The following is a 25,268-nucleotide window of genomic DNA, read 5'->3' on the forward strand; positions in this document are numbered from 1 at the left end:
ATGTTATCCTTTAAAATTTGGTCACAAAATCTGAGGGGACAGTGCCCCTTGCTGACGGCCATGCAAACCTTTCTAATTTAGGAGGTGTATCGCTTTTGCTCTTATTTCACCAAGTGGCTGGGTTTGTTTGTCTAGCATTAAGAAAAAAGCTACACAATAGGCCATCCGTGCTCTGCTCATCACGGGTATCAAAATATTAAAGTTGAATCTTTAAAACATTTTTCTAAACACAAATTGAACATTCAAGTGTGATACGATTAGTTTCTACATACCGAAAGCACTTTTCTCAGGCACTTGTTCAGATCTCATTAAAAGAAGTTAAATAAGTAATTTACTACATCATATGTTTAATTAAATAATAAGCTATATCGCGAGAATTACGTTTGTAGAAATGTTACTTCTTTTCAAGGTGATTGAAATTAAGTTCATTACGACCGATTTCAGACGACTTTTACCACGCGGTCAAAGTTTCGTTTTGCTATACTATAGAAAGAGTGTAAACAGTTGATAACAGATACGAAATCAACTTAAGTATAGTGTTAACAACAATATACCACAGTATGCTGCTATCAATAAGAATAACCACCTAACGAAAGAGAAAACGATCGTCGTATGCCACCTGCTGGAAATGACGTCATACGACCGACCAAGCGTCATTGTGAATTATATTAAAACAAGTTTGCTATATCGTTATTCAAGTGTGATGGTGACACCGTAAGTATATGCACTATTTAACTTGTATTTTTGTATGTGTTTATATCCATTTTTTTTATTTGATGCAACACCAAGTAATATTTATTTTACAATATAAAGTGGTTATTCGACTCAATTTAAGGACTGAATAAGAACTAATATACTATATAAATTATGACGAAAATAAGCTATCAACTAATAGAAAATAAAATATTCGAACATGACAGATTCTACCAAAATATTAGCGACAGAACATAGTAAGGACATGAAGTCGTTGTCTCAAGAGGTAGTGCGAAGTTATACATATAAGATTGCAGTGCTCATTAAATATTCTTATAGACAGAGGCGGCTTGCTGGGCTGAAGCAAACCCAAATGTGTCTTAACTACCTCCCCTGCATCCCCTGCACCCAACTAAAAATAGTTTTGGCGGCTTATGTCTTAAGCACTATAGTATGTGTTCTTACAAGATACAGAGTGCTGCTCCTCAATGTTATGTCCATCCAACCTCATATCTTGTCGTTCATGTTAATATATGTTTATGATATTAAACTATATCTTTATCTTCATTGTGCTTAGTTGTTCTAAAGTAATTGTTCACATTACTAATGGCTACTTTTTGAAAAAGCATATTTTACTGAGAAATTATTCTTACAGTAAGTAGCGATTTCTTCAAACGAAATTATATGACAAAGCACTAGTGGGAGAAGAAACTTCTTTATGATGGCCTAGCATGGCCAAATTGTTAGGACGTTGACTTTTAATTTGAGGGACGTGGTTTTGAATCCCTATCCCCAGAAATATGCTCGCCTTTTCAGTCGTGGGGACATTATAACGTTATGGTCAATCCCACTATTCGTTTGTAAATGTGTAGTTTTTTTGTGAAAAATAAAATTTCTAGTCTTTCACTGCTAAATTAGGAACGGCTAACGCAGACAACTCTCGTGTAGATTTGCGCGAAATTCTAAAACAACCAAGCCTTTACGATTTATTGTATTTCTCCATTAAATCTAACGACATAACCGTATTTGGACATCATACTTTAATTCCAACACTTTATAAAATAGAAAGTTTGATTTGTTTAAAGACAGTGAGTGTGATCATATTTTACATGCATGTACTTTCCATTAATGTGGTTCTTGTTTTGTTTATCTTCGAATTTTCTGGAGAGTTTGTTTGTTTTTTGAATTTCGCACAAAGCTACTCGAGGGCTATCTGTGCTAGCCGTCCCTAATTTAGCAGTGTAAGACTAGGAAGAAGGCAGCTAGTCATCACCACCCACCGCCAACTCTTGGGCTACTCTTTTACCAACGAATAGTGGGATTGACCGTAACATTATAACGCCCCCACGGCTGAAAGGGCGAGCATGTTTGGCGCGACAGGGATGCGAACCCGCGACCCTCAGATTACGAGGTCGCACGCCTTAATACGCTTGGCCATGCCGGGCCCTTCTGGAGAGTTATGTTCATTAACAGAGAACATTTAGTTCGTGTGGAAATTAGTTAAATTCGCGAATTCGTTTCTTGTGCATAATACATAAACTTAAAGATTCTAACACCTCAGTGTTTCAGATCGCAATAGCGAAGTTTAATTGTATTTTGAAACAAAAAAATAATAATTTCTAATTTATCTTAGTGCTACTTTGCTTTGTACAGAAGTGTATGTGTCAATGTTTTCTAAAGATTAAATTAACACACGTACGTGGTGTCAAATGTGTCTTTAAAAATATTTCGGTACAAGTTAAACAATATATTTTTTAATTAAATTTTTGTTGCTTACAGACAGGTGGAGAAACCCAATGGCAAACAGATTAATCCTACTTCTGCTTGTTTCTCAGTTGTTTTCTCACTCATCTGGAGACGGTCGGATGTTGTTAGATAGCATAATTTACAGTCACGTGACGCCTCGTCTTTCCAAACTATTACAAAGTAAGAGCCATTTATTTTTAAGAGTGTAAAAATACGTAAAAGAATGCAAGCAACAAAAGTTATATTGTTACCGTTCACGAACTTAGTAATATTTCAGAACTTTGTAATAAACTGGAAATTAGAAAGTAAAATTGCACATTTGGTATCTACCAAACAGGGATGCCCCAGCTCCTAGTGGCACAGCGGTGTGTCTGTGGACTTAAATGCTAGAAACCAGGTTTCGATATCTATGGCGGACACAATATAAATAGTCTTTTGTGTACCTTTGTGCTTAATAACAAAAACCAAGGACAAACAGAACCATTGCCTAATGGTCCCCGTGTCTGCTTATCGAGGATCCTAGATTCGAGACGTGATCATACTTAACACGCTTTGCACTTTCAGCCGTGGGCACATTATAAAAGTTACAGTTAATCCCTCTATTCGGTTCGAAACCATTGTGATCCCGAGTTCTGCTGTTTTATTGTCTTCCCTCTCTTTAGTAGTTCGAAACTGGAGATATGCCTAAACCCCAAGAGCACACGAAGTACTGTTTATATTGAAATTAGCAATAAAATATTTGAGATATCGTTTACATTTCGTTTCATAAAGCTGAAATCCTGTATGCTGAAAATATCTTGTTTTAGCCTCAGTTGTTAGTTAACCTTGAAAGAAGATGAAGACATTCTTATTGTAAACAATGTCCAGTAGAAAGTTACATAGATACTTCACTGTTCTCTGATTTATTACAGATTAAGAGTTCAAAATTATTTAGCTCAAAAATCATATAACATAAGATTTTTGCAATGTAGCAAGAAAAATATTTAAAGTTCAACGACAGCTCAAAGTTACAAAGTGGTATGCGGTCTTGTAAAAAATGTAAAGTGATAATGTGGTATATGATTGAATAGTGAGTGGATACGATGGTTTATTATTATAAAGATAGTTCATAGTGATAAACGAAGTATATTATTATGAGACAATACTGAGTGATAAAGATGATATATGATTGTATAGATATCACATAGTTTATATATAGAAAACATCTAGTGATCAAACCAGTTATTTTTTCAATACTGTACAATGGTAGAAGTAAATATAATGATATATTGATATCAGTTGGTTGCAAGACGCTTCTTTCATTGAATAGACTTTATACAGTCCTGCAATGGCTAGAAACCGAGTTTCGATACGAGTGGTCGGAATGCCACAGATAACCCTTTGTGTAGCTTTGTGCATAACAACAAAGATACTTCGTACAATTATAAAGTAATATATGGTTGTATAGTGAGATGGCAGTACATAATTATATAGGAAGTATACACTAGAAAACTATTATTATAGGTTTATATTCACGGTATATTGTGAAAAGGCGATACACGATGATGTTTAACTTTTAATATCACTATGGAAACAAGTCATATTTTAAGAGTATGATAATGTAATTGTCTTAGTATACAAGACATTAATTTGTGTTTATTCTTTCAAATAAACCCTTATATAGACACTGTTGAATCAGTAGAAAGATGGATAGAAGATAAACATAACTCAACCATAACGGACATGTAAGTTTTCTTTTGTATTTGAAGGACGGTATGCGGGAATCTGTTAAATCTTAAATATATGCAACATATAGCACTGTTTTTGAAAATTATTTTATTTCTTTGCAACATTTTGCCTACCTTTTATAGTTGTTGTATGAACTATTTATGACAATTGTGTCAATATTGTTGTTACTTGTAGAAGTTGTACTTTGTTAAACGTGCGAGAATAAATATACCACTCGGATATTTATGACGATTGTTTCTCGACGAAATAATGCTATTGTTCATAAGTAATACAAGTTATAAGTTAACAAGCTATACTGGAAGTAAATAGAATATTATACTGTGTTTACAGCTTTATATTTTGTAACTTGTATGTGCTTTTCGATGAGTGTTTTAATCTCCTATACTTTACCTGTTCACGCTTAACATGCTTACTACAGTCAGTAGCTAGTGTAACGTTATCAATACCGCTGTGATAGATTAATATTTCAGGTTTCTGACTTTGCTAAAGTTAATAACTAGAGTAACGTTACTGGTATCTCTGTGATAGTTTAATATTTCAGGTTTTGATCTTGCTATAACTAGTAACTAGAATGAAGTTAACGGTACAGCTGTGATAGCTTAATATTTCAACTATTCAATATTCGATGTAGATTTAATTCAAGATATGTGGCTAGACCTTTAGAAGAAATCTTGGACCATGTCCACGCTACGTTGCGTAGATTATTAGAAATAAGTAGGTTTGGGCCTAACCTACTAGTATCTTCTGAAACAACAGAGGACGCTTTGAATAACATCGATAAAATCATAGGTGAGTCAGAATTATTGAATAGTAAATATTTAAAGATGAACTAGTCGTCGCTCATGGTTTTATATTTTAATATATTATTTCTAGTGTGTTTATAAGATCAGTATTCTTCCGTTATGATACTGTTTCAAATTTTCAGTTACTGCAAACTAGTGGTTGAAAAATATAGCGTTTTGTTTTAGTTTTGTTTTCCTAAAATAGTTAAAAACCATAAAGGTAAAATAATTGAGTCCATATTCATAAGTAATCTATGCATTGAAATACTACCAAACTATATTGAAGTATTAGTGCATTAAAAACCAGCTTATGTATACACTACAGGACACCACGAAGAGAGCGTGCATGTTTTAACAAACACGGTCAAAACAAGGCTCTGGTCTTTGGAGAATGCTCTTACGGATCCAGCTAATCTAACTGTAAGCAACGTAAAAACATCTAGACATAAGAACTATGGAAATGACTTTCCAAAGAAGACTTTTCTCTCACTTCTGGATGATTTTTTGAAGTTAACATCGAAGGTATGACGAAGTTAAGTTTTCCTTGTTAGCAGTTTCTCTAAATTTGTATTTAACACAAGCACGTAAATTCGTGCATAATTTACTACTCGTGTCTTAATCATATTCTTCTAGTTTACATCCAACTGAAGTTATATAATATAATATTTCAGATTTTGATCTTGCTGGAATAACGTTACTGGTACCTTTGTGAGAGTTTAATATTTCAGGTTTCTAATCTTACTAGAGTTAGTAACTAGAGTAACGTCACTGGTACCTTTGTGATAGCTTAATATTTCAGGTTTCTAATCTTACTAGAGTAACGTTACTGGTACCTCTGTGTTAGTTTAATATTTCAGGTTTCTAATCTTACTAGAGTAACGTTATTGGTACCTCTGTGTTAGTTTAATATTTCAGGTTTCTAATCTTACTAGAGTAACGTTACTGGTACCTCTGTGTTAGTTTAATATTTCAGGTTTCTAGTCTTACTACAATTAGTACCTAAAGTAACGTTACTGGTACCTCTTTGTTAGTTTAATATTTCAGGTTTCTAATCTTACTAAAGTTAGTAACTAGAGTAACGTTACTGGTACCTCTGTGTTAGTTTAATATTTCAGGTTTCTAATCTTACTAGAGTAACGTTACTGGTACCTCTGTGTTAGTTTAATATTTCAGGTTTCTAATCTTACTAGAGTAACGTTACTGGTACCTCTGTGTTAGTTTAATATTTCAGGTTTCTAATCTTACTAGAGTTAGTAACTAGAGTAACGTTACTGGTACCTCTGTGTTAGTTTAATATTTCAGGTTTCTAGTCTTACTAGAGTTAGTAACTAGAGTAACGTTACTGGTACCTCTGTGTTAGTTTAATATTTCAGGTTTCTAGTCTTACTAGAATTAGTACCTAAAGTAACGTTACTGGTACCTCTTTGTTAGTTTAATATTTCAGGTTTCTAGTCTTACTAGAGTTAGTAACAAGAGTAACGTTACTGGTACCTCTGTGTTAGTTTAATATTTCAGGTTTCTAATCTTACTAGAGTAACGTTACTGGTACCTCTGTGTTAGTTTAATATTTCAGGTTTCTAGTCTTACTAGAATTAGTACCTAAAGTAACGTTACTGGTACCTCTGTGTTAGTTTAATATTTCAGGTTTCTAGTCTTACTAGAGTTAGTAACAAGAGTAACGTTACTGGTACCTCTGTGTTAGTTTAATATTTCAGGTTTCTAATCTTACTAAAGTTAGTAACAAGAGTAACGTTACTGGTACCTCTGTGTTAGTTTAATATTTCAGGTTTCTAGTCTTACTAGAGTTAGTAACAAGAGTAACGTTACTGGTACCTCTGTGTTAGTTTAATATTTCAGGTTTCTAATCTTACTAGAGTTAGTAACTAGAGTAACGTTACTGGTACCTCTGTGTTAGTTTAATATTTCAGGTTTCTAATCTTACTAGAGTAACGTTACTGGTACCTCTGTGTTAGTTTAATATTTCAGGTTTCTAGTCTTACTAGAATTAGTACCTAAAGTAACGTTACTGGTACCTCTGTGTTAGTGTAATATTTCAGGTTTCTAGTCTTACTAGAGTTAGTATCTAAAGTAACGTTACTGGTACCTCTTTGTTAGTTTAATATTTCAGGTTTCTAATCTTACTAAAGTTAGTAACAAGAGTAACGTTACTGGTACCTCTGTGTTAGTTTAATATTTCAGGTTTCTAATCTTACTAGAGTTAGTAACTAGAGTAACGTTACTGGTACCTCTGTGTTAGTTTAATATTTCAGGTTTCTAATCTTACTAGAGTTAGTAACTAGAGTAACGTTACTGGTATCTCTGTGTTAGTTTAATATTTCAGGTTTCTAATGTTACTAGAGTAACGTTACTTCTTTTTGTCAATACACACCATCAAACCACAGCAAATAAGAAAGTAACACTCGGTAGTAGTTCACATTAGCTTTAAGAACTTTACAAAACCAAGCAGATTCTTTAGAATATATTGTAGTTGTTCTTCATCTTTAAAACTGTGTTAATAGCTTCTTTTATAATAATGCCATGAAACGTAAATTAACAATTTCTTGTCATTACCATCAAGCATCATTATTTATGTTAATTGCTTAAGCTAATATCACGTGACGTTTTAATTAGGACAGTTTCGTAAAGATTAGCAAATTTATGCTGAAAAGTTGGCAATGAATAATCAATAGTAGCTAATAATAATAACCGTCCATCCTCATGTTTCTTTTGAAAACTCGAGCTATAAACTGCTAATATAGTTTCCTTGGCCTAACCAAAATACATGTATCTGTGCGTTCTTTCACTTTATATTTTTGTTACGCTCAATCAGCCGTATTTAATCCAAATGACAAACAAAAACTAAAACTATTAGGTGAAGCTGTAATAAAATATTTCAGGCCGAATGCGCACGTGATTTTTTGCGTGGGCGTGCGCAAATATTTTAGTCAAATTTGGGCGGTTTTTGTTGAATAACTTTGCACTTATAACTTACATTTACACCAAATGAGACCCAAAGTTGGAGGTTGGAAAGATCTGTCTGTGTACTAAATTAAAAAACAAATAAACACCATAAAAGTTAACTATGCGCTTCTATCAAATGAGGTTACTATACATTTGGTGTGGGGAGGGGGAATGGAGATGTCATATCTCAAGTAATTCTTAATGAGTTGCCTTAAAATGTGGTATACCAAGTAAGGTTTAGTAGAGAAAATCTACTGAGAATATGTGATAGCTTGGATTACTTCATTCTAAGTTAAAAAAGGTGGAAAATTGTTAAACTATTACTTCTATTAATAACATGCAGTGTATCCTACATCAGGTTGTTTTGACCGCACGACACACTACCCTGTGTCTTGATTATGTTATAGTTTGGTATCGCCCGTTTAAACGGCTTACGATCCTGGAAGTAGCTGTTTCTATTGAGAAATTATTGTATCACTTAACAAACAAATATGTTATGTTATAGAGTTAAGCACCAAAACCTAACGCAGCTATGGGAACTATAATTCACCTTCATTGTAACTAAGCCCGGCGTGGCCAGGTGGTTAGGGCGTTTGACTCGTAATCTGAGAGTTGCGGGTTCGAATCCCCGTCACACCAAACATGCTCACCCTATCAGCCGTAACGGCGTTATAATATTATGGCCAATCCCACTATTCGTTGGTAAAAGAGTAGCCCAAGAGTAGGCGGTGGGTGGTGATGACTAGCTGCCTTCCCTCTAGTCTTGCACTGCTAAATTAGGGACGAATTGCGCAGATAGCTCTTGTGCAGCCTTGCGCGAAATTCAAAACAAACAAACAAACAATCATTATAACTCCATTGAAAGAGCCATCAATTTCGGGAGTGACTGATTCTATTTAGACACTACACAGTAATGCTTGACAAACAAATATTTCACGTTACACGTTAAACACCAAAAGCTAGCCTAGCTATGGAAACTAGCATGCTTAATAAGTGTTTTATTTGAAACAAGTTTTAAGCATCCTGTATATTGATTAGTTTATGTCATCACTGCGTTTCACTTAAAACAATGAAGTTATTTAACAGGAAGCACAAGAACTGATTGTTCGTTCATTCGTTTTGAATTAAACACAAAGCAACACAATGGGTTATCTGTGTTCTGCCCACCACGGGTACCGAAACCCAGTTTTTAGCGGTGTGAGACTGCAAACATACCGCTGTGCAACTGTGTGTGTGAGAGGAGCACGAGAGCTGAAAGAAAAACAATTCAAGGAAGCTCAGTCGTTAACATAAAGGTGTCTCTCGACGCATTAAATTTCATATAGGAACATGTATAACACTTGATTAATTTAATGTTATTATCAACCGTTAATGAGTAACTTGATTAATTTTATATCATTAATTCATTAGTAATAGTAGTTAATGAGTAACAGTCTACTGAACAACCATTTATTTTTCTTTGCATCTACGATCTCTCCTACGTCCTGTGCATGTGTGTATGTGTGTGTTTTCTTTTAGGAAAGCCACATCGGGCTATCTGTTAAGTCTACCGAGGAGAATCGAACCCCTTATTTTATCGGGACCCTATGCATGTACAGCTTTAATAATGTTTCTGAGTTGAAAATATGATTTTTTCCCCCTCTATTTTCTTTGTATTAGATACCAAGAATGATCGCAGAAATTATGAAAACTTTCTTTAGGAATCTTTCTGGTCTCATGAAAGAAGCAATCTTGGAACTTGAGACCAGTCTAGCTCCTGTGTACTGTCCATAACGGTCAATGATATCCCGAACAACTTCAATTCAATAAAAAGTTGAAACCATGGTAACGCCTGTTCCCTGAGGTTTACGCCTGTTATGAAAGTCATTGGTTATCTTTTTTGATGTGCGCGTGTTCAGTTTGAGTGTTTTTATAAACATACAAAATCGATATAACCACCATCTGTATTACTTATCGCTCACATAAAATGTATTCATATTTAGTTATACTGAATAAAATCGAAACTTTATCCTGATGTTTAATGAGTAATACGCATGATAATGACATTTTTTTATCTCTCGGAACTTGATGCATCCCATGAGAGTGCTCTACCACCTGAGCTAAGGCGTTAACTTATTACCAACTGCTAGTATAGCACCTTTTAACACCACAGTAGAGCTTATCTAACTAGTAGTTACGGAAAAAAGAGCCTTTATATGTTGTGAACAGCATAATGCAGCTTAACTGTAATGCAATTATAAGAATATTATGTTATACGTGCTGTGAGCAGTATCTATAGAGTTTAACCGAAGATTTACCATCAGAAATAGCGATTAATTATCTGTGTGTTATTAATAGTATCTATATAACTTAGTTAGACAGTAGTCATAAGAAAGATTGATTATACGTGTTGTGAGTAGTATCTATACAGTTTTTCTGTCCATCAGCCATAAGAAAGATAAATTTCGTTTTATCTATCTAAACTATAATAAATAACATCTGAGTACTGTTTATTATGCATACAATATTATTAATAATAGTTAATGTAAACCAAAACTACATTAAAATTATTGGATGTCAAGTAAACAAACTTAAACCTATATTAAACGTGCAATGAAGCACTTAATAATACCGCTAGGAATCTATTACAATACTCACAGTCATTTTTTATTGTAAGCCGGCGGAACAATATTAAACAGTAATAAAGAAGAAGAAATAGGCGATCTCTATTATGAAGTACTACATTGGTTCATGATAATTATTTAGAACATTAACATTTTATACCATGTATATAATATTAACCTTGCACTATTATCGTATTCTCTATTTCTAATTATGCACTATTTTTATACTGCTCATATATCACGTTGTATAATAATAACAATAACGTATGCACAATCTCTATTACGATATGCCTTTCTACTGCCATTTACTTCTATGCAATTATACGCTATTTTGAAAGGATTATCTAGAATTTCTGTAGCTGCCTGTTTTTGCCATTAGACACCGTATTACGTATTTTTAAGTTTCTTACCGTTATTGATGGGAAAACATTCCTTGCACCGTTAACTTGTTGAAAACCTATCACGTCTTCCATCTGTAACTGAAGATTATGGTATACATATGGCACGAACAAAAGCAAGCATTCTGATAGGCTGAGTAACGCATGTCATCAGATATAGAAGCAGACAAAGAAGGAAATGAAATCTGAGTTCATGCATCATGTTTCATTTGTCCAGCTTTAATGGGTTCCCGGATGAACATTATACTACTTACACATTTATATGTTCACCAGAGATATTTTTGTAGCCGTCCAAGACATGATACAAACACACATTAAAGTTATTTGTAATGCATCATGGCTGTGTAATGGTTCAGAGTTAATCGTCCCCTGTAAAACGAGAATTTCAAAATATTAAGTTAACTATCTCTGCCTCTCAGGAAAACAAAAACTATACCAATTTGAAAAACAAAAAACTTATAATTTTGACAGTTTAAGTTCGTCTCGTATTTAAGGAATGTTCGCTTTCTACTGTGAATATAAATGTAATAGCTTTATATTCAGTTGTTTTAGTACAAAGCGACAAAATAAGTTAGTTACGTTATTTTCACCGTGGGGAATCAAACCTTAGAATGTAGTGGGGTAAGTCTGCAAACTTTCCACTGATATACTGAGAATCGGTTCAGTTTGTTTCGAATTTATACTGTTATATTTATTAATGCATGTCTATTTTCTTATCACTGTATATCTAGAGTCAGATACACATCATTACATCTATTCATTATTTATGCATTTACACAACTATAGTTTAATCGTTATAACTGAATTCTGTAGTCATAATCTACTTCTATGTTTCCATCGATTAATGAATGGTTATATTTGTATCTATTAATCATCACATGCTAGCTTAACTCTTTAACCCATTCACTGCGCCGCTGCTACATATATGGCCTCTAAATGACTTTCTTTGTTCTTTGTTCGTTGCACCAGTTCATCAGAGCCAATACTATTTAGTAAATCCATATAATAATCTGGATTTTACTCAGAAATAATGACTTACTATAGGCAACATGCAATGTAATGTCGATGGACAACATTGCCTCAAAAATGTATCATCTCGCGCCGGAATTTTAAAAGTGAGAACCCATATACATGTACCAGCTGCAGCCAAAACGAGTCAAGAACAAACAGTAAACCCAGTCGTAGATGCAGCCCAAAATACGTTGTTTGACTTTATCAAACACTACCAAAACCCAGAAAATCGAGATGACTCGAAAACCCTATTTGTCGCAATTGCCAAACAACACCTTACAGCAGTACTGCTATACATAATCCAGATACACAAGTACACAGAGCTAAGAAGCAAATAAATCACCCATATCCAGATCATATAGTACCAGCAATCTGATATCATTCATGGCCATGGTCATGAGAAAGATACTGGAACATAGAAAATAAATCCATAAACAGCACGTCAATTACTAGACTCAACCTTAAAACTAACGATAGCTCAAAAGGGTTGAAGAGGTCTGAAGAGAACCCGACCCTCCCAGATCCATAGAAAGGATCTATATCCTGAACCAGACAGACACAACCAGCCACAGTAAAAGGGCTACTTACTTCCTACCTTTATCTATCCATACATCTTTGTGATTATTTATACATTATTTAACACACGTTTCCTTTTCTATGTCACTCGGTCAACATTTATATCACTTCATCTCTATAGTTGTTATAGATTACTTCATCCATATCATTCTAATTTATTTCTATCGTCATTTACTCACTACTACATCCTTACATTTATCTGTCCCTTTATAAGGCTCTACATCTATGTATACATCTTAAAATCGTTTTCTTTGTACATTGTTATCAATCGCTACGTTTCTACTTGATTACCCCACCTTCAGATTTTATATGATATTACCATTTGAATGATGTCTGTTTATTCTATTTGATTAATAATGACATTTTTACCAAAGCATGCTATTTCCTTCTATGCACGCAGTTCTCCGATGGGCCAACGGTAGTTCAAGGACTATAACTCTAAAATTCAGTATTTGATCACAGATGTGGACACAATACTAAAACAAACACTACTTGCTCAGATCGTATGTACGTGTCATGAATGTGTTCTGCTATATTAGTCCTAGGCTTACATATGATAAAACAGACCTGAAGAGCTTTATAAGTTGGAAATTGGTATAAATTAAAAAAAAAGACAAACGTGTTAAATCGAGATCCATCGAAGTTGATTACTTGTTTTAGAGAAAAGTCACATTAAGCTAGCTGCTGTGTTCAACGCGGGGAAACGATCCCCAGATTTTAACGAGGTAAGTCCGTAAATTTACAGCTTTCCCACTGAGGAACATTCATTGACCTCTTAAAAATATATCAACATGATATTTATACAACATTTTAAAAGGGACAGAAAATTATTTTGTTTTTTGAATTTCGCGCAAAGCTACTCAAAGGCTATCTGCGCTAGCCGTCCCTAATTCAGTAGGGTAAGAAGAGAGGGAAGGAAGCTAGTCATCACCCCCACCGCCAACTCTTGGGCTACTCTTTTACCAACGAATAGTGAAACTTACCTTCACATTATAACGCCCCACGGCTGAAAGGATTAGCATGTTTGTTGCGACAGGGATTCGAACCTGCGACCCTCAGATTACGAGTCGAACGCCTTAACTCATCTGGCCATGCCAAGCCCCAGAAAATAGTCTCCATATAATTTATTGTAAACTTCAGTTTCTTGCATCGCAGTAGACAATACATCAAGGTATATATAAATTATATCTGAAAGCGTGGGTTTAAAAAACGAATGTGGCTTGTAAAAAGCCATGCTACTACCAATGGTTAATAATAATAATATACTAAAAACAATTAACATGAGAAAAAGTACACGAACAGTATATAAATAAATAGTTTGTACGAGGTTGTTTTCGATTAAAATAATTATTGAAACTAAAATAAAATCAACATAAATCTTGTGTGTGGACTTTCTTTGGTCAATCCTGGAATAGCCAAAGACCGATATATGATTAAATGTAGGTTATCATTCTTGGAAGAATTTACCTGTCATTCATCGAGTTACGTAAGCAGCTACTCTTGTCAACACGAACAAAACATGCGAGACACTTTTGAATAAAGATGTGAAGCTAATTATAACTTTCTATGACACGTGGCAAAAATAAACGAATTTAATATCAGTGTTATAATTACCTGAAGGTTAAGTTTATGATTTTAACTTGGGATAAACTTGAACTCGATTCTTCATTTAGTATTGTCATGTTGTTTCTTTCTACAATTTGCTATTACACAACTCCATGAATTACCTTGAACGATAACATAATATTTAGGCTATAAAATTCAAACTTTTTAAATACTGTTCACAATAGGAATGCTTTTTAAACTGTTTATGTCATTTTTAATCCTTTAGTGAAATTTAACACTTACTTCTGAAGGACTATCTGCAGATCTTGCCTTTCTACTCAGTTGAAAGAACAAAATAAATAGTTTTAACATCACAGAAGTATCTACTCGGATGAAAGAACGAAACGAATAGTTGTTACGTCACAGAAGTATCTATTCAGTTGAAAAAACAAAACGAATAGTTGTTACATCAGAGAAATATCTACTCGGATGAAAGAACGAAACGAATAGTTGTTACGTCACAGAAGTATCTGTCACAGCTCTGTCTTATTGAGAACATAAACTTCACCTAAAATTTCATTAGCATTACACGTCGATACACCCAGGAGCGTTTAATAAAAATATGAGAAAAGCAAGCAAACTATGTAAAAACATTATGTGAAACGCATGGCGTTAATAATGGTATAACAGGTACAGTGCATTTGTGACACAGGTGCTATCTAGAAAATAGCACGAGTTCCTTGTCGTAACATACTAATGACAGGTATATTGCTGAAATATGTGCGTTGCCATATTAGGTGTTTTGCTTTACGAAGTGTATTGCTGTAGTAAACGTATTGCTGTACTAGATGTACTATTGTAGTAAACGTATTGCTGTACTAGATGTGATGCTGTAGTAAACATATTGCTGTACTAAATGTGATGCTGTAGTAAACATATTGCTGGACTAGATGTACTACTGTAGTAAACGTATTGCTGTACTAGATGTACTACTGTAGTAAACGTATTGCTGTACTTTATGTATTGTTGAAGTTTCCTACAGTGAGTTTATGTGTAAAAGTTACAAGTTTTGAAAACCCTTGTGAAGATTATTTGAAGCGGAACAATAAATAATAACGTTTCTTGGGCGAAATTTCAAGTGAAAACTTGTTATGAAGGCTTAATTAACAAAGAATCTTTACCCAAAACACTAACTTAAGTGATATTAAAACGTGATGTTTTAGATGGTCATTCTGGCGTGCGTGTATATTGTAGTATTGTTGTTTTTAACGTGTTACACGCACATTAAGTGTATACGTAAATGTGTATAGTGCACATATGGAGAAACATGTCATCATATAATTGTTTTTAATGATGATTCGTTGTACTTACCATAGGATTCTTCTATTTACTTAAACACAATTCACGTTAATGAAAGTAACTAAGCTTCAGGTTGCCAACAGCAACTTTGTAAAATATCCCTCATATTTATCTGTAGAAGCCGTTCCCACAGAATAGTACTGATATACTAATTACTAAAGGCAACGTCTGTTTACATATATATATAAAATAAGACTAAAAGTGAAAGTTAGTTTTTAAAATCTATAATTGAACATCTGCGACTAGTTGTAGGAAATTAGTTGTTCCTAATGAAACTAGGAAACATAATAATGTAATAGAACTAGGTGCTGAAAAACACACCAACATGGGTGACACTTCCTGAAGTTAGCACCACGACTCGCTCATAGCAAGTTTAGCATATACTTCGGAAAAACAAAATTTACAATTTACCATACAAATTATATACGGGACAGAATAAATCCGGGATCTAGAGTTTCAAAAAAATTATACTTAGTTTTTGAATTTATGAACCGCTTTAACGTGCTTTGACAAAAAAAAAAAGTCGTTTTATTTTAGACAATGTATACCTGCACGAGTGAAATGTATGTTCTCAGGTGTCCACGCGCATACCCATTATAGTGAAAGGACTCAAATCGCGAATGTATTTCAGATTGACGGTAGTTGATGACTTTTTCATTGGTTTGGAATTTCGCACAAAGCTACTCGAGGGCTATCTGTGCTAGCCGTCCCTAATTTAGCAGTGTAAGACTAGAGGGAAGGCAGCTAGTCATCACCACCCACCGCCAACTCTTGGGCTACTCTTTTACCAACGAATAGTGGGATTGACCGTCACATTATACGCCCCCACGGCTGGGAGGGCGAGCATGTTTAGCGCGAAGCGGGCGCGAACCCGCGACCCTCGGATTACGAGTCGCACGCCTTACGCGCTTGGCCATGCCAGGCCTGACTTTTTCATGTTTGAAGTCAAGCGTGGTATTTCAGTTTATGTTCTTTACGTTCCTGAATTAACCTCGTGTTAAGGAAATAGTTTACCTGTATCTCTCACGACCAGACAAGGTCAATAGAACGTTTGGCCTCCTTGAGAACAGGGAATTTTGTTTGTTTAATTTTTAAGAACAGAGTTGCACAATAGACTTTTTTCGCCGCAGTTGTAAAACACAATAAACAGAACAAACTTTCAAAAGTTTTGATATTGGAGAAACTAGTTTCGATGCATTCATGTGTCCTCTTCAGTCTTATGTTGTCTGATGGCAGGATGACAGGCCAACGAACTGCATGATGAAAACAGAACCAACAATCACGAAATCGAACAAGCACGTCACAATGTTTTTGTGAGACTATATCACGACTTAATGAGGTTTCCTTATTTTACTGAGCTGTTTTAAAAAAGGCATCTTATTAAGAGGGAAACGCATTTACAAACTAGGCCAACACTAACTCATTTTTGGTTTACAAAACTCCACTTGAGTTAATGTTGTAAAGTCTGGAAAATTTAGCATACGAGGTCAAATTTGCAATTAAATTGCAACATTTAGACTATATTTATTTAACACAAAATATTCACTGAAAATTTAATCATCCCAAACTATTCAAACAACACATAACCGTGCTTTGTGATATAAATGAAGTAAACCACAAATTTAGAGTAATCAAAACAGTTTAATTTAACCTACCTAATTTGAAAAACTAAGCTGTTAATATTACTAATTATTTCAACAGTCTTGCATACAAGACTTTTGAATCTTAGAATTTTCTAAAGTGATTTAATTGTTATTCAAGTAATTTCACTATTCTTAATTCTTAACACACGAAAGTTGTCTAGTATCTTTTTCTTAATGTCATAAACAGTTTTGCTATTCGTTGGTAAAAAGTAGCGTGTGTATTTTTTTTCTTATGGCAAAGCCACATTGGGCTATCTGCTTAGTCCACCGAGGTACAGAGTAGTCCAAGAGTTGGCGGTAGGTGGTGATGACTAGCTTCCTTTCCTCCAATCTCTCATTTTGAAATTAGAGACGGTTGGCACAGGTACCCCTTGTGTAGCTTTGCGTGAAAATTCAACAAACAAATATTTTTACTTTTTCCAAACGGAGCAAAATTAAGAAGAACATTTTATGAAAATATTTTTAATGGTCACTAAATAAAACGTTTTATTTCTTATCTGTATTTAAATCTAAACGTTTTTTCATAGTCAAGTATAAGGGTACAATTAGTTAAGGTTATGCGATAAAGATATAATATAAAATATAATGGTTTGTGTAAGCTAGAAGCAAGTCGGATAAAACTGCATTTCGACGGAAATTATCTACAGCTTATAACGTGTAGAGTATAACACACAAATTTCCGAATCGTATAACTGGTGTGAACGAGATGTTATTAAATAACACAGAACTCCTATAGCAGTTTTAGGTGAACATGTGGGTCATAAGATAAATAAAAGTTAACACTTCAAGAATCACCCCAGTACTCTTATCTTTTTTCCTACTGGTATCACTACATAAAATGGCCACTCTCTCGACATTTGGCCCGGCATGGCCATGCGGGTTAAGGTGTGCGACTCGTAATCTGAGGGTCGCGGGTTCGCATCCCCGTCACGCCAAACATGCTTGCCCTTTCAGCCGTGGGGGCGTTATAATGTGACGGTCAATCCCACTATTCATTGGTAAAAGAGAAGCCCAAGAGTTGGCGGTGGGTGGTAGTGACTAGCTGCCTTCCCTCTAGTCTTACACTTCTAAATTAGAGATGGCTACCACAGATAGCCCTCGAGTAGCTTTGTGCGAAATTCAAACACAAACAAACAAGCACAAAGCTACACAACGGACTATCTGTGATCTGCCCATGACGGGTATCAACACCCGATTTCTAGAGTTGTGTGTCTGCAACCATATCGTTATGCCACTGGAGGAAAAGAAGACAGCACACAAGAATGAAAACTTCAACATTCCTTTAAAAAAAACACCATGAAAGTTCAAACAGGGTACACTAACTTAGAACAGTGGTTTCAAACAGTGTGCACTAACATAGAACAATGGTAAGCGCGTGTTGGACTGACAAGAGAGAGAAAGAAATGTTAAAAAATAATACTCTACTGATTAGCTATCGTCAATCTCGTGTGAGCTCGTGTGACAAAAGAAAATTGAACTAGAAATTTAAAGCAGTCTCTGAAAACTCAGCTGATAGTAAACTAAAGTTAAATAATTTTAAAACTGCATAAAATTTAAGTTTCCTAAATGTGCAAGCGAAAATAAAAATAGTATTAATAACAATATAAATATAACCTATGAATATTTATTCTGACTTTAAATACCAGAAGAAAATGCATAAACAAAATCAGGTTGCTCATGGCAACGTTACTTGAAACGATACCCGTTCTAGCTTAAAGGTAAAGAAGCTCAAGACATTTACGTAATTTCCGACAGAAAAGGCAATTATCTATTTCGGGGATTCACGAGTAAAGTGGCAGCTATCCTTTCTGTAATGAAACAAACTTAATGACCAATGAGTATATCACAGTACCGTGCGCAGGTAGAGTAAAGAAAATTTTAGTTTTTAACTGAATGATTTTCTGCATCCAAAGTAATCTGAAGGAAAACAAACATTTTCAAAATGTATATATTAACTAAGGAGGGCGACAAACCTATGGTACCATCCCTAGCATAAAGGGCTTAGATAAGAAAGGGTCTAGCTTAGGGAAAAATTACTGTTAATGGTATGGAATGAGGTGTTGTGTCGCTACCATGAGGATCATTAATGGTCATATCCTTCAGAAATTTTATCAACATGTATCATACACTCAAAATATTTATGTAAAAGATATAGACAATAAAAACTGAAATATTTTATATCAAAAATTATCAAAATATCTCTTTAAGAACAATAGTTATAGGTATAAACAAACCCCTCTATTCTACAGAAAAACAAAGTCACCATGGTATAGGCTCTCACACAAACTTGAATTTGGATGCAAAATAACAATTTTGTTCCTAAGTAGCTCATTGCACCTTCGAAGGGTAAATAGAATTTGAAATTCAAATAAAAGCTCCCTACATAAAGTAACCCAGGAGTACAGAATGCCAGGGTTGCCGGCAGGTTCTGTGCTGAATGGTTCAGATGATAGGAAATGTGTCAGCAGCTGCCTATAACAGGTTCGTTTTTAAATGGTTGCCATGTAGATAAATCAGGAACAGTAACCAATTTGACAATGAAGCCGCCATATTGGCACTTGTCATGTTTTGAACACTTCCATCGATTTAAACCTGATTTCGTCGTACTTTTAGGGTGTTCACTTCATGTGAATTCATGGCTGTGATTGCTGTTCTGAAGAAGTTTGGTATTTTTTTTAGTTTAAATTGTCTTAACAGTTAATAATTTTGGCGTACGTCATTTCAAGAGTATTTGGACAGTGTAGACATAGTAGAGTTGTTTTTGTCTGTTTCAGCTTATATAATAAGGTTTCATTCAGCTGTAAACTGAAAAAGTCCTCGGTATAGAAGCCGAAATGTCATCCATTTCTTAAAACCAAAACTATACCCAAATTAGTGAACTTTATTGTTGTATAGTGTTTTTTACATATTTTAATTTGCAAGAAGTAAGAAAGAATAATAATTATACTAGTGATAGCAAAAACTTATTTTTTAACTTAAAGATACTGATAACTTTGAAGATGGAAATTATTAAATAAGATTAATTAGTGTAATTTATCTTTCATCTTACAATACTGATTTACAACGAAATCAGAGTATAGTTTGAAAGAGATTCACTAAACTAGAAAAATCTCATTAAAACTTACATTTTAACGGTTTAAACCTAAAATCTGTATGTTATTTATAGCAGCTCTAAAGGCTGAACATACGAAAGCTTATCAGTTATCCAAGTGGATATTTCCCCAATCAGAGAAGGGTTTTAGGTAATAAGATATACACACAGCTGTGTTAATAGATTTAGGTAGGCGGAGTTTCAGATTTTCTTTAGATGCAGTACTGATGACGTCAATATTGTGACTAATAAAAGTAGCCTGAAATTTTCAAAAGGACAGAAAGAACGGTGAAGTTGACTAGCAGCTAGGAGTCTAACACTTGTGTAAGTATGCTTGTGTTATGAACTAAAAACAGAGATGATTATTGTTTAAACAGTGTGTTAATTTCCGAACTCCACGTTATTTTTTTTAATTCTATTAATTATCATTTTAAGCGTTGGTTCCACATCACGCCACTAAAATTTTGGAAAATGACTCATTAAATTTGCTGTAATTTTATAAAACATAATGAAACTCTAACGAATACTTGAAGTTCTACGCTTGTTATTTTAAACTTCTTTATCAAACACTCAGTCGAACATTTATTACTCGCACACTGTTCGTGTCGATTAGATCTACACTGTCTAATCAGCGCCACAAAATTTAAAATAATTGATTGATACACGTTGTTCTTCTTTAGTGCGAAGCTACACAATTGGCTGAAGCTACACAACGGGCTTTGTATTTGTCCATCTCAGGGAACGGAACTCAGGATCTTAGCGCTGTAAGTTTGTAATTTTGCTGCCGATCAACCAGGGGACGTACCTATACACACAAAGGAATACTATGATTCTGTTTCTCGGTTTATTTCTTTGTTTAAAGTTAATCACAAAGCTGTAAAATGGGTGATGAAAACATTTTCATATTTTTGGTTTGAATGAATAAAAATAATTTGAAAACTGTAGTCATATTTTGTGTCATACATTGACTGCTTTTCTCTGTTTGCTGATCATTAGAATCACATTATATATACCAATCACACAGTGACATACGCTTTAAAAGCTTTCATACGTACTTACTTATGTTAGAACTGTCAATTTATGAAAAGCAAAGTAGAATGTGGATCGGATGAGTGGTTAGCGTGCCAAACTGTGGAACCGAGGGTCCGTGATTTGTACTCGGTTAACACAAAAAAAAAATTTAAAAATCGTGCTTCGCACTTTGAAGTCATGGGTGCATTATAAGAGTGATAGTTAAATCCTTCTATTAAATTAGAGTGGCCCATAAGTTTATAGTGAATGGTATTCACCTCTAGTTTATCACTTATGAATTAGGGTTTTTGTTTGGTTGGAATTAAGCACAAAGCCACACAATAGCCTATCTGTGCTCTGCTCACCACGGGTATCAAAACCCGGTTTCTGGCGGTGTGAGTAAACATACCGCTGTGACACTGGAGCAGCTTTGCACAAAATTAACGAACACCTAAAACACTTGAATATTCAATATGATATGTACATGAAAACCATTATATACGACATATTTAATACAATAAAACATAAAAGTTACGAAATGTTATTTTTATGTTGTTTAAGCTTTCACTGGTTCTACAGGTGTGTTAGATTTCAATGTGAGATATAGGAAAAAGAAAGAATATTCGTTTCACTCAATATGTTGTCATTTTTCACAGCAAGGAAAACATAACGCAACAATGTTCCACACAGTTTCTTCTGTTGTTTCATTGGTTACCTTGATTGCCCTGGTAACATTCCAGCCCACGGAATCTTCCGGTCGAGGACCATTCCGCGGCCTCACACTCGTGAAGAAACTTGCTTCCAGCCCAGAGTACAGTGATGATGTTCAGCTGGTATCACCAGATGCTATTTATGGATTCGACCATACCATTCCTTTCGTTTGGAGAATAGCACGAAATCCATTCCACGAGTCCCTTAATTACTTGACGTACCTGGATCATCTTGTGAAGAAAAAGTCCGTAAACACCGAGGACGAAGACGAAAACCAAGAACTGAAACGTGACGGAAACAGAAAGTTCCAAACCCAAGGTTGGAGGAGATAAATTGACAGGCGAATGCAGACAATGTCCGCTTAGGGAACCGAATATTGCTTTGTATAGATATATCCTAGATAAAAGCTAATTGAGTAACTCTTTGTCCGTTATGGGGAAAACATAAATTACCACAAATTATGATTAAACCGACAATTTTGTTGTTCTAAGCAACTTGAAGTAGTATTTTTTCCTAATAATTATGTAACATAAATATTTTTTGTACTTAATATTGCACAGCACAGATATAAACTTGAATTAGTGATTTCCCTTACTTTCTTTGTAAAATATTTACGATATCATATTGGTTAACAATAGAATTATGTGATTTACAATTAGCTAATTCTGTAATTATTTATTGATTATTCAAGTTATTCTTCCTGGAAATGAAAAGGATGAACAAGGTGATTTCTTTTGCTGTTTTGTTATTTCTGGAAAATTTTCCGTTTAAATAAAGTGTACGTGTATGAATCAAAATCTAGGTCTTTCATTTTCTTTCTAACAGAAATTTAAACAACAGAAGTACCACTATCCCAAAGCAGATATGAGTGTTGTTCCTGAGGAAGGCCATTGGCCATGTGGATTTTTCTGTAATTGTTTGACAGTTATACAACAGTATATTCATACTTGATATTCAATAATATTCACTCTTTATGAGAAAAAAATATTAAATTTTTACGTATCTCAGAACGCAACATATAAAATCAATAAACGTGGTAATATCCATACCAGTTATTCGTTGGTAAAAGAGTAGCCCTAGAGTTGGCGGTGGGTGGTGATGACTAGCTGCGTTCCCTCTAGTCTTGCACTGCTAAATTAGGAACGGTTAGCGCAAATAACCCTCATGTAGCTTTGCGCGAAATTCAAACCAGACTTTTGTAATTTTTATTGGTTAAATATAAATATATCATTCTTGTGTAAATTTCAACTTTTTTATTTATTACTCGGAGATAAAAATACTGTCTAGTTATAAAAATATTACCTAGTGATGTATACATCGCAATATTCATTTTTACAAGATAAACAACATTAGCCGTCGGAACCAGAAAGTTTCATATGAGAACGCAGTTAAATTTGTTAGTTGTTAAGGACAAAGCCATACAATGGATTATTTTTACGGGATCCAAACACCGCTGTTAGCGTTATAAATCCTCAAGCTTATCACTAAACCACCGGAATTCAACACTGTTATTTTCCCACGATTTCCCTGAGAAAAATATTAATCTTTCTTTTCCGTTCAGAAAGGTGTTTCTAGGGATGTTTTTTCCAGAAAAAATTCTGTGTTAAGAGGAAAAATCCTTTGCATTAAACGAAATTAAGGTTTGAATTTCGCCCAAAGCTGCATGAGTATAATCTGCACTATCCGTCCATAATTTAGCAATGCAAGACGAGAAGGAAGGCAGATAGTCACCGCCACCCACTGCCAACTCTTGGGCTATTTTTGTACCCACAAATAATGGGATTAACTGTAACATTATAACGCCCCCACGGCTGAAAGGACGAGCATGTTGGGTGAGACGGGAATTCGAACCCGCGACCCTCAGATTACGAGTCGAGTGCCTTATCCACCTGGCCATGCCGGGCTGTACGAAATTAACGTTATGAATTGGGCAAATTAAGATTGTAATGTATTCAACACATTGCATTAGAGTTTTATAATAAACCAGCTGTTCAGACACCTTATAATCCCAACTTACACGTTTTCGGGTTGAAAATATAAAATTAATGTAAACTAAAACAAACATACACAACAATCTACAACAACGTACAAGATAAATTATATGCATTTCTAAATATATACGAGGGACTGGCATGACCAAGCGTGTTTAGGCGTGTGACTCGTAATCTGAGGGTCACGGGTTCGCATCCCCGCCGCGCCAAACATGCTCGCTCTTTCAGCCGTGGGGGCGTTATAATGTGACGGTCAATCGCACTATTCGTTGGTAAAAGAGTAGCCCAAGAGTGGGCGGCGATGACTAGCTGCCTTCCCTCTAGCCTTACACTGCTAAATTGGCGACGGCTAACACAGATAGCCCCCAAGTAGCTTTGTGCGAAATTTAAAAAACAAACAAACAAATATGTATGAAACCGAAACAAACATAGATAGTAATATAAATACATAGTAATAAATCCCTTACAGTGGTATAGTAGTAACATTATTTTCAGGATCATTGTTGACAAATCAGTGACATACTATTAATACACCGTACTTTTATTTATGCCACAATTATTTAGGTTATCTGTCGCTATCCCTAATTTTGAATTACTGTCAGAAATATCTTACTACTCTCCATTCATGACATCTTAAAACACGTGAAATAGTTTATGATAATACATAGATTCGAATACACTCACCAGCTCGTAAAATCCTAATAAAGAGCCTACCCGCACCATGCGAAAACACCAAATTGAATGTTATTGTAATAAACCATTAATCTCACTTTCATTTGTCCCTCGTGGTTATAGAACACTCCAAGAAATTGGTGGTTTTATATTTCTTTTTGAACTACCACTACAAGTAAATAACGATACAGAAAAAATAAACTTTAAATATTCGAAGAACAACTGATAATATCACCTGAATATAACGTGTACAGTTTACAAACATTACATAAAAAACACCAGATCATAGTAACCTATATCATTTCATAATAATACACAGTTCAAACAAAATTTTTTCAGAGATATTTTTGACCATATAAGTTGGACTACCAAAGATGGTAGAAGGGAAGTCAGTGTATTTACAGTAATTCACCAGATAAAACTGGTAGTGTTTGATTGTGTAGAAAATGAGGAAATTCGAAAATTACGATAGCCAGAGAAAAGAGGTTATAAGGTGAAGAAAGTGTTAAAAATCAGTAGGTGTGGACAGTAACCACACGTAATTTATCTTGCACGTGGCCATTCAACAGAATTAATAACATAACAGTATAGAGAACTACAATATGAGGTCCCTAGACCCCTGGAAGTAAGCGAAAGTAATACCATTTCATTAACCAAGTCTTAATATTCCTGTTTTTTAATTCCACACTCAGTTATATTTGTCTTTTATTTGGATTATTAGTTAACTGGTTAGACGGAATCTTTCAG

General features: G+C 34.5%; 2 protein-coding genes across 4 annotated transcripts; both read left to right on the forward strand.

Annotated features, from left to right (window-relative positions):
* Window positions 1-571: 571 nt before the first annotated feature.
* Window positions 572-21,663, forward strand: LOC143239008 (uncharacterized). Of its 3 annotated transcripts, none has more exons than XM_076479725.1 (6): window positions 572-714; window positions 2,473-2,619; window positions 4,103-4,163; window positions 4,799-4,956; window positions 5,275-5,471; window positions 9,570-9,925. In XM_076479725.1, the coding sequence occupies exons 2-6, from the start codon at window positions 2,490-2,492 to the stop codon at window positions 9,681-9,683; spliced, it is 660 nt and encodes a 219-aa protein (XP_076335840.1). In that variant the 5' UTR covers window positions 572-714; window positions 2,473-2,489; the 3' UTR covers window positions 9,684-9,925. The 3 variants fall into 3 exon arrangements, with proteins under 3 accessions (XP_076335840.1, XP_076335839.1, XP_076335838.1); XM_076479724.1 differs by lacking the exon at window positions 9,570-9,925 and adding an exon at window positions 20,817-21,663 and having other exon boundaries at window positions 574-714; window positions 2,477-2,619; XM_076479723.1 differs by having other exon boundaries at window positions 577-714; window positions 2,477-2,619.
* Window positions 20,322-22,633, forward strand: LOC143239010 (uncharacterized). The gene is made up of 2 exons (XM_076479726.1): window positions 20,322-20,460; window positions 21,804-22,633. Exon 2 carries the CDS (start codon window positions 21,825-21,827, stop codon window positions 22,188-22,190), a length of 366 nt encoding a protein of 121 aa, XP_076335841.1. The 5' UTR covers window positions 20,322-20,460; window positions 21,804-21,824; the 3' UTR covers window positions 22,191-22,633.
* The last annotated feature ends 2,635 nt before the right edge of the window (window positions 22,634-25,268 follow it).

Source organism: Tachypleus tridentatus, chromosome 13 (assembly GCF_004210375.1).
Source record: "Tachypleus tridentatus isolate NWPU-2018 chromosome 13, ASM421037v1, whole genome shotgun sequence".
Taxonomy (NCBI): Eukaryota; Metazoa; Arthropoda; class Merostomata; order Xiphosura; family Limulidae; genus Tachypleus; species Tachypleus tridentatus.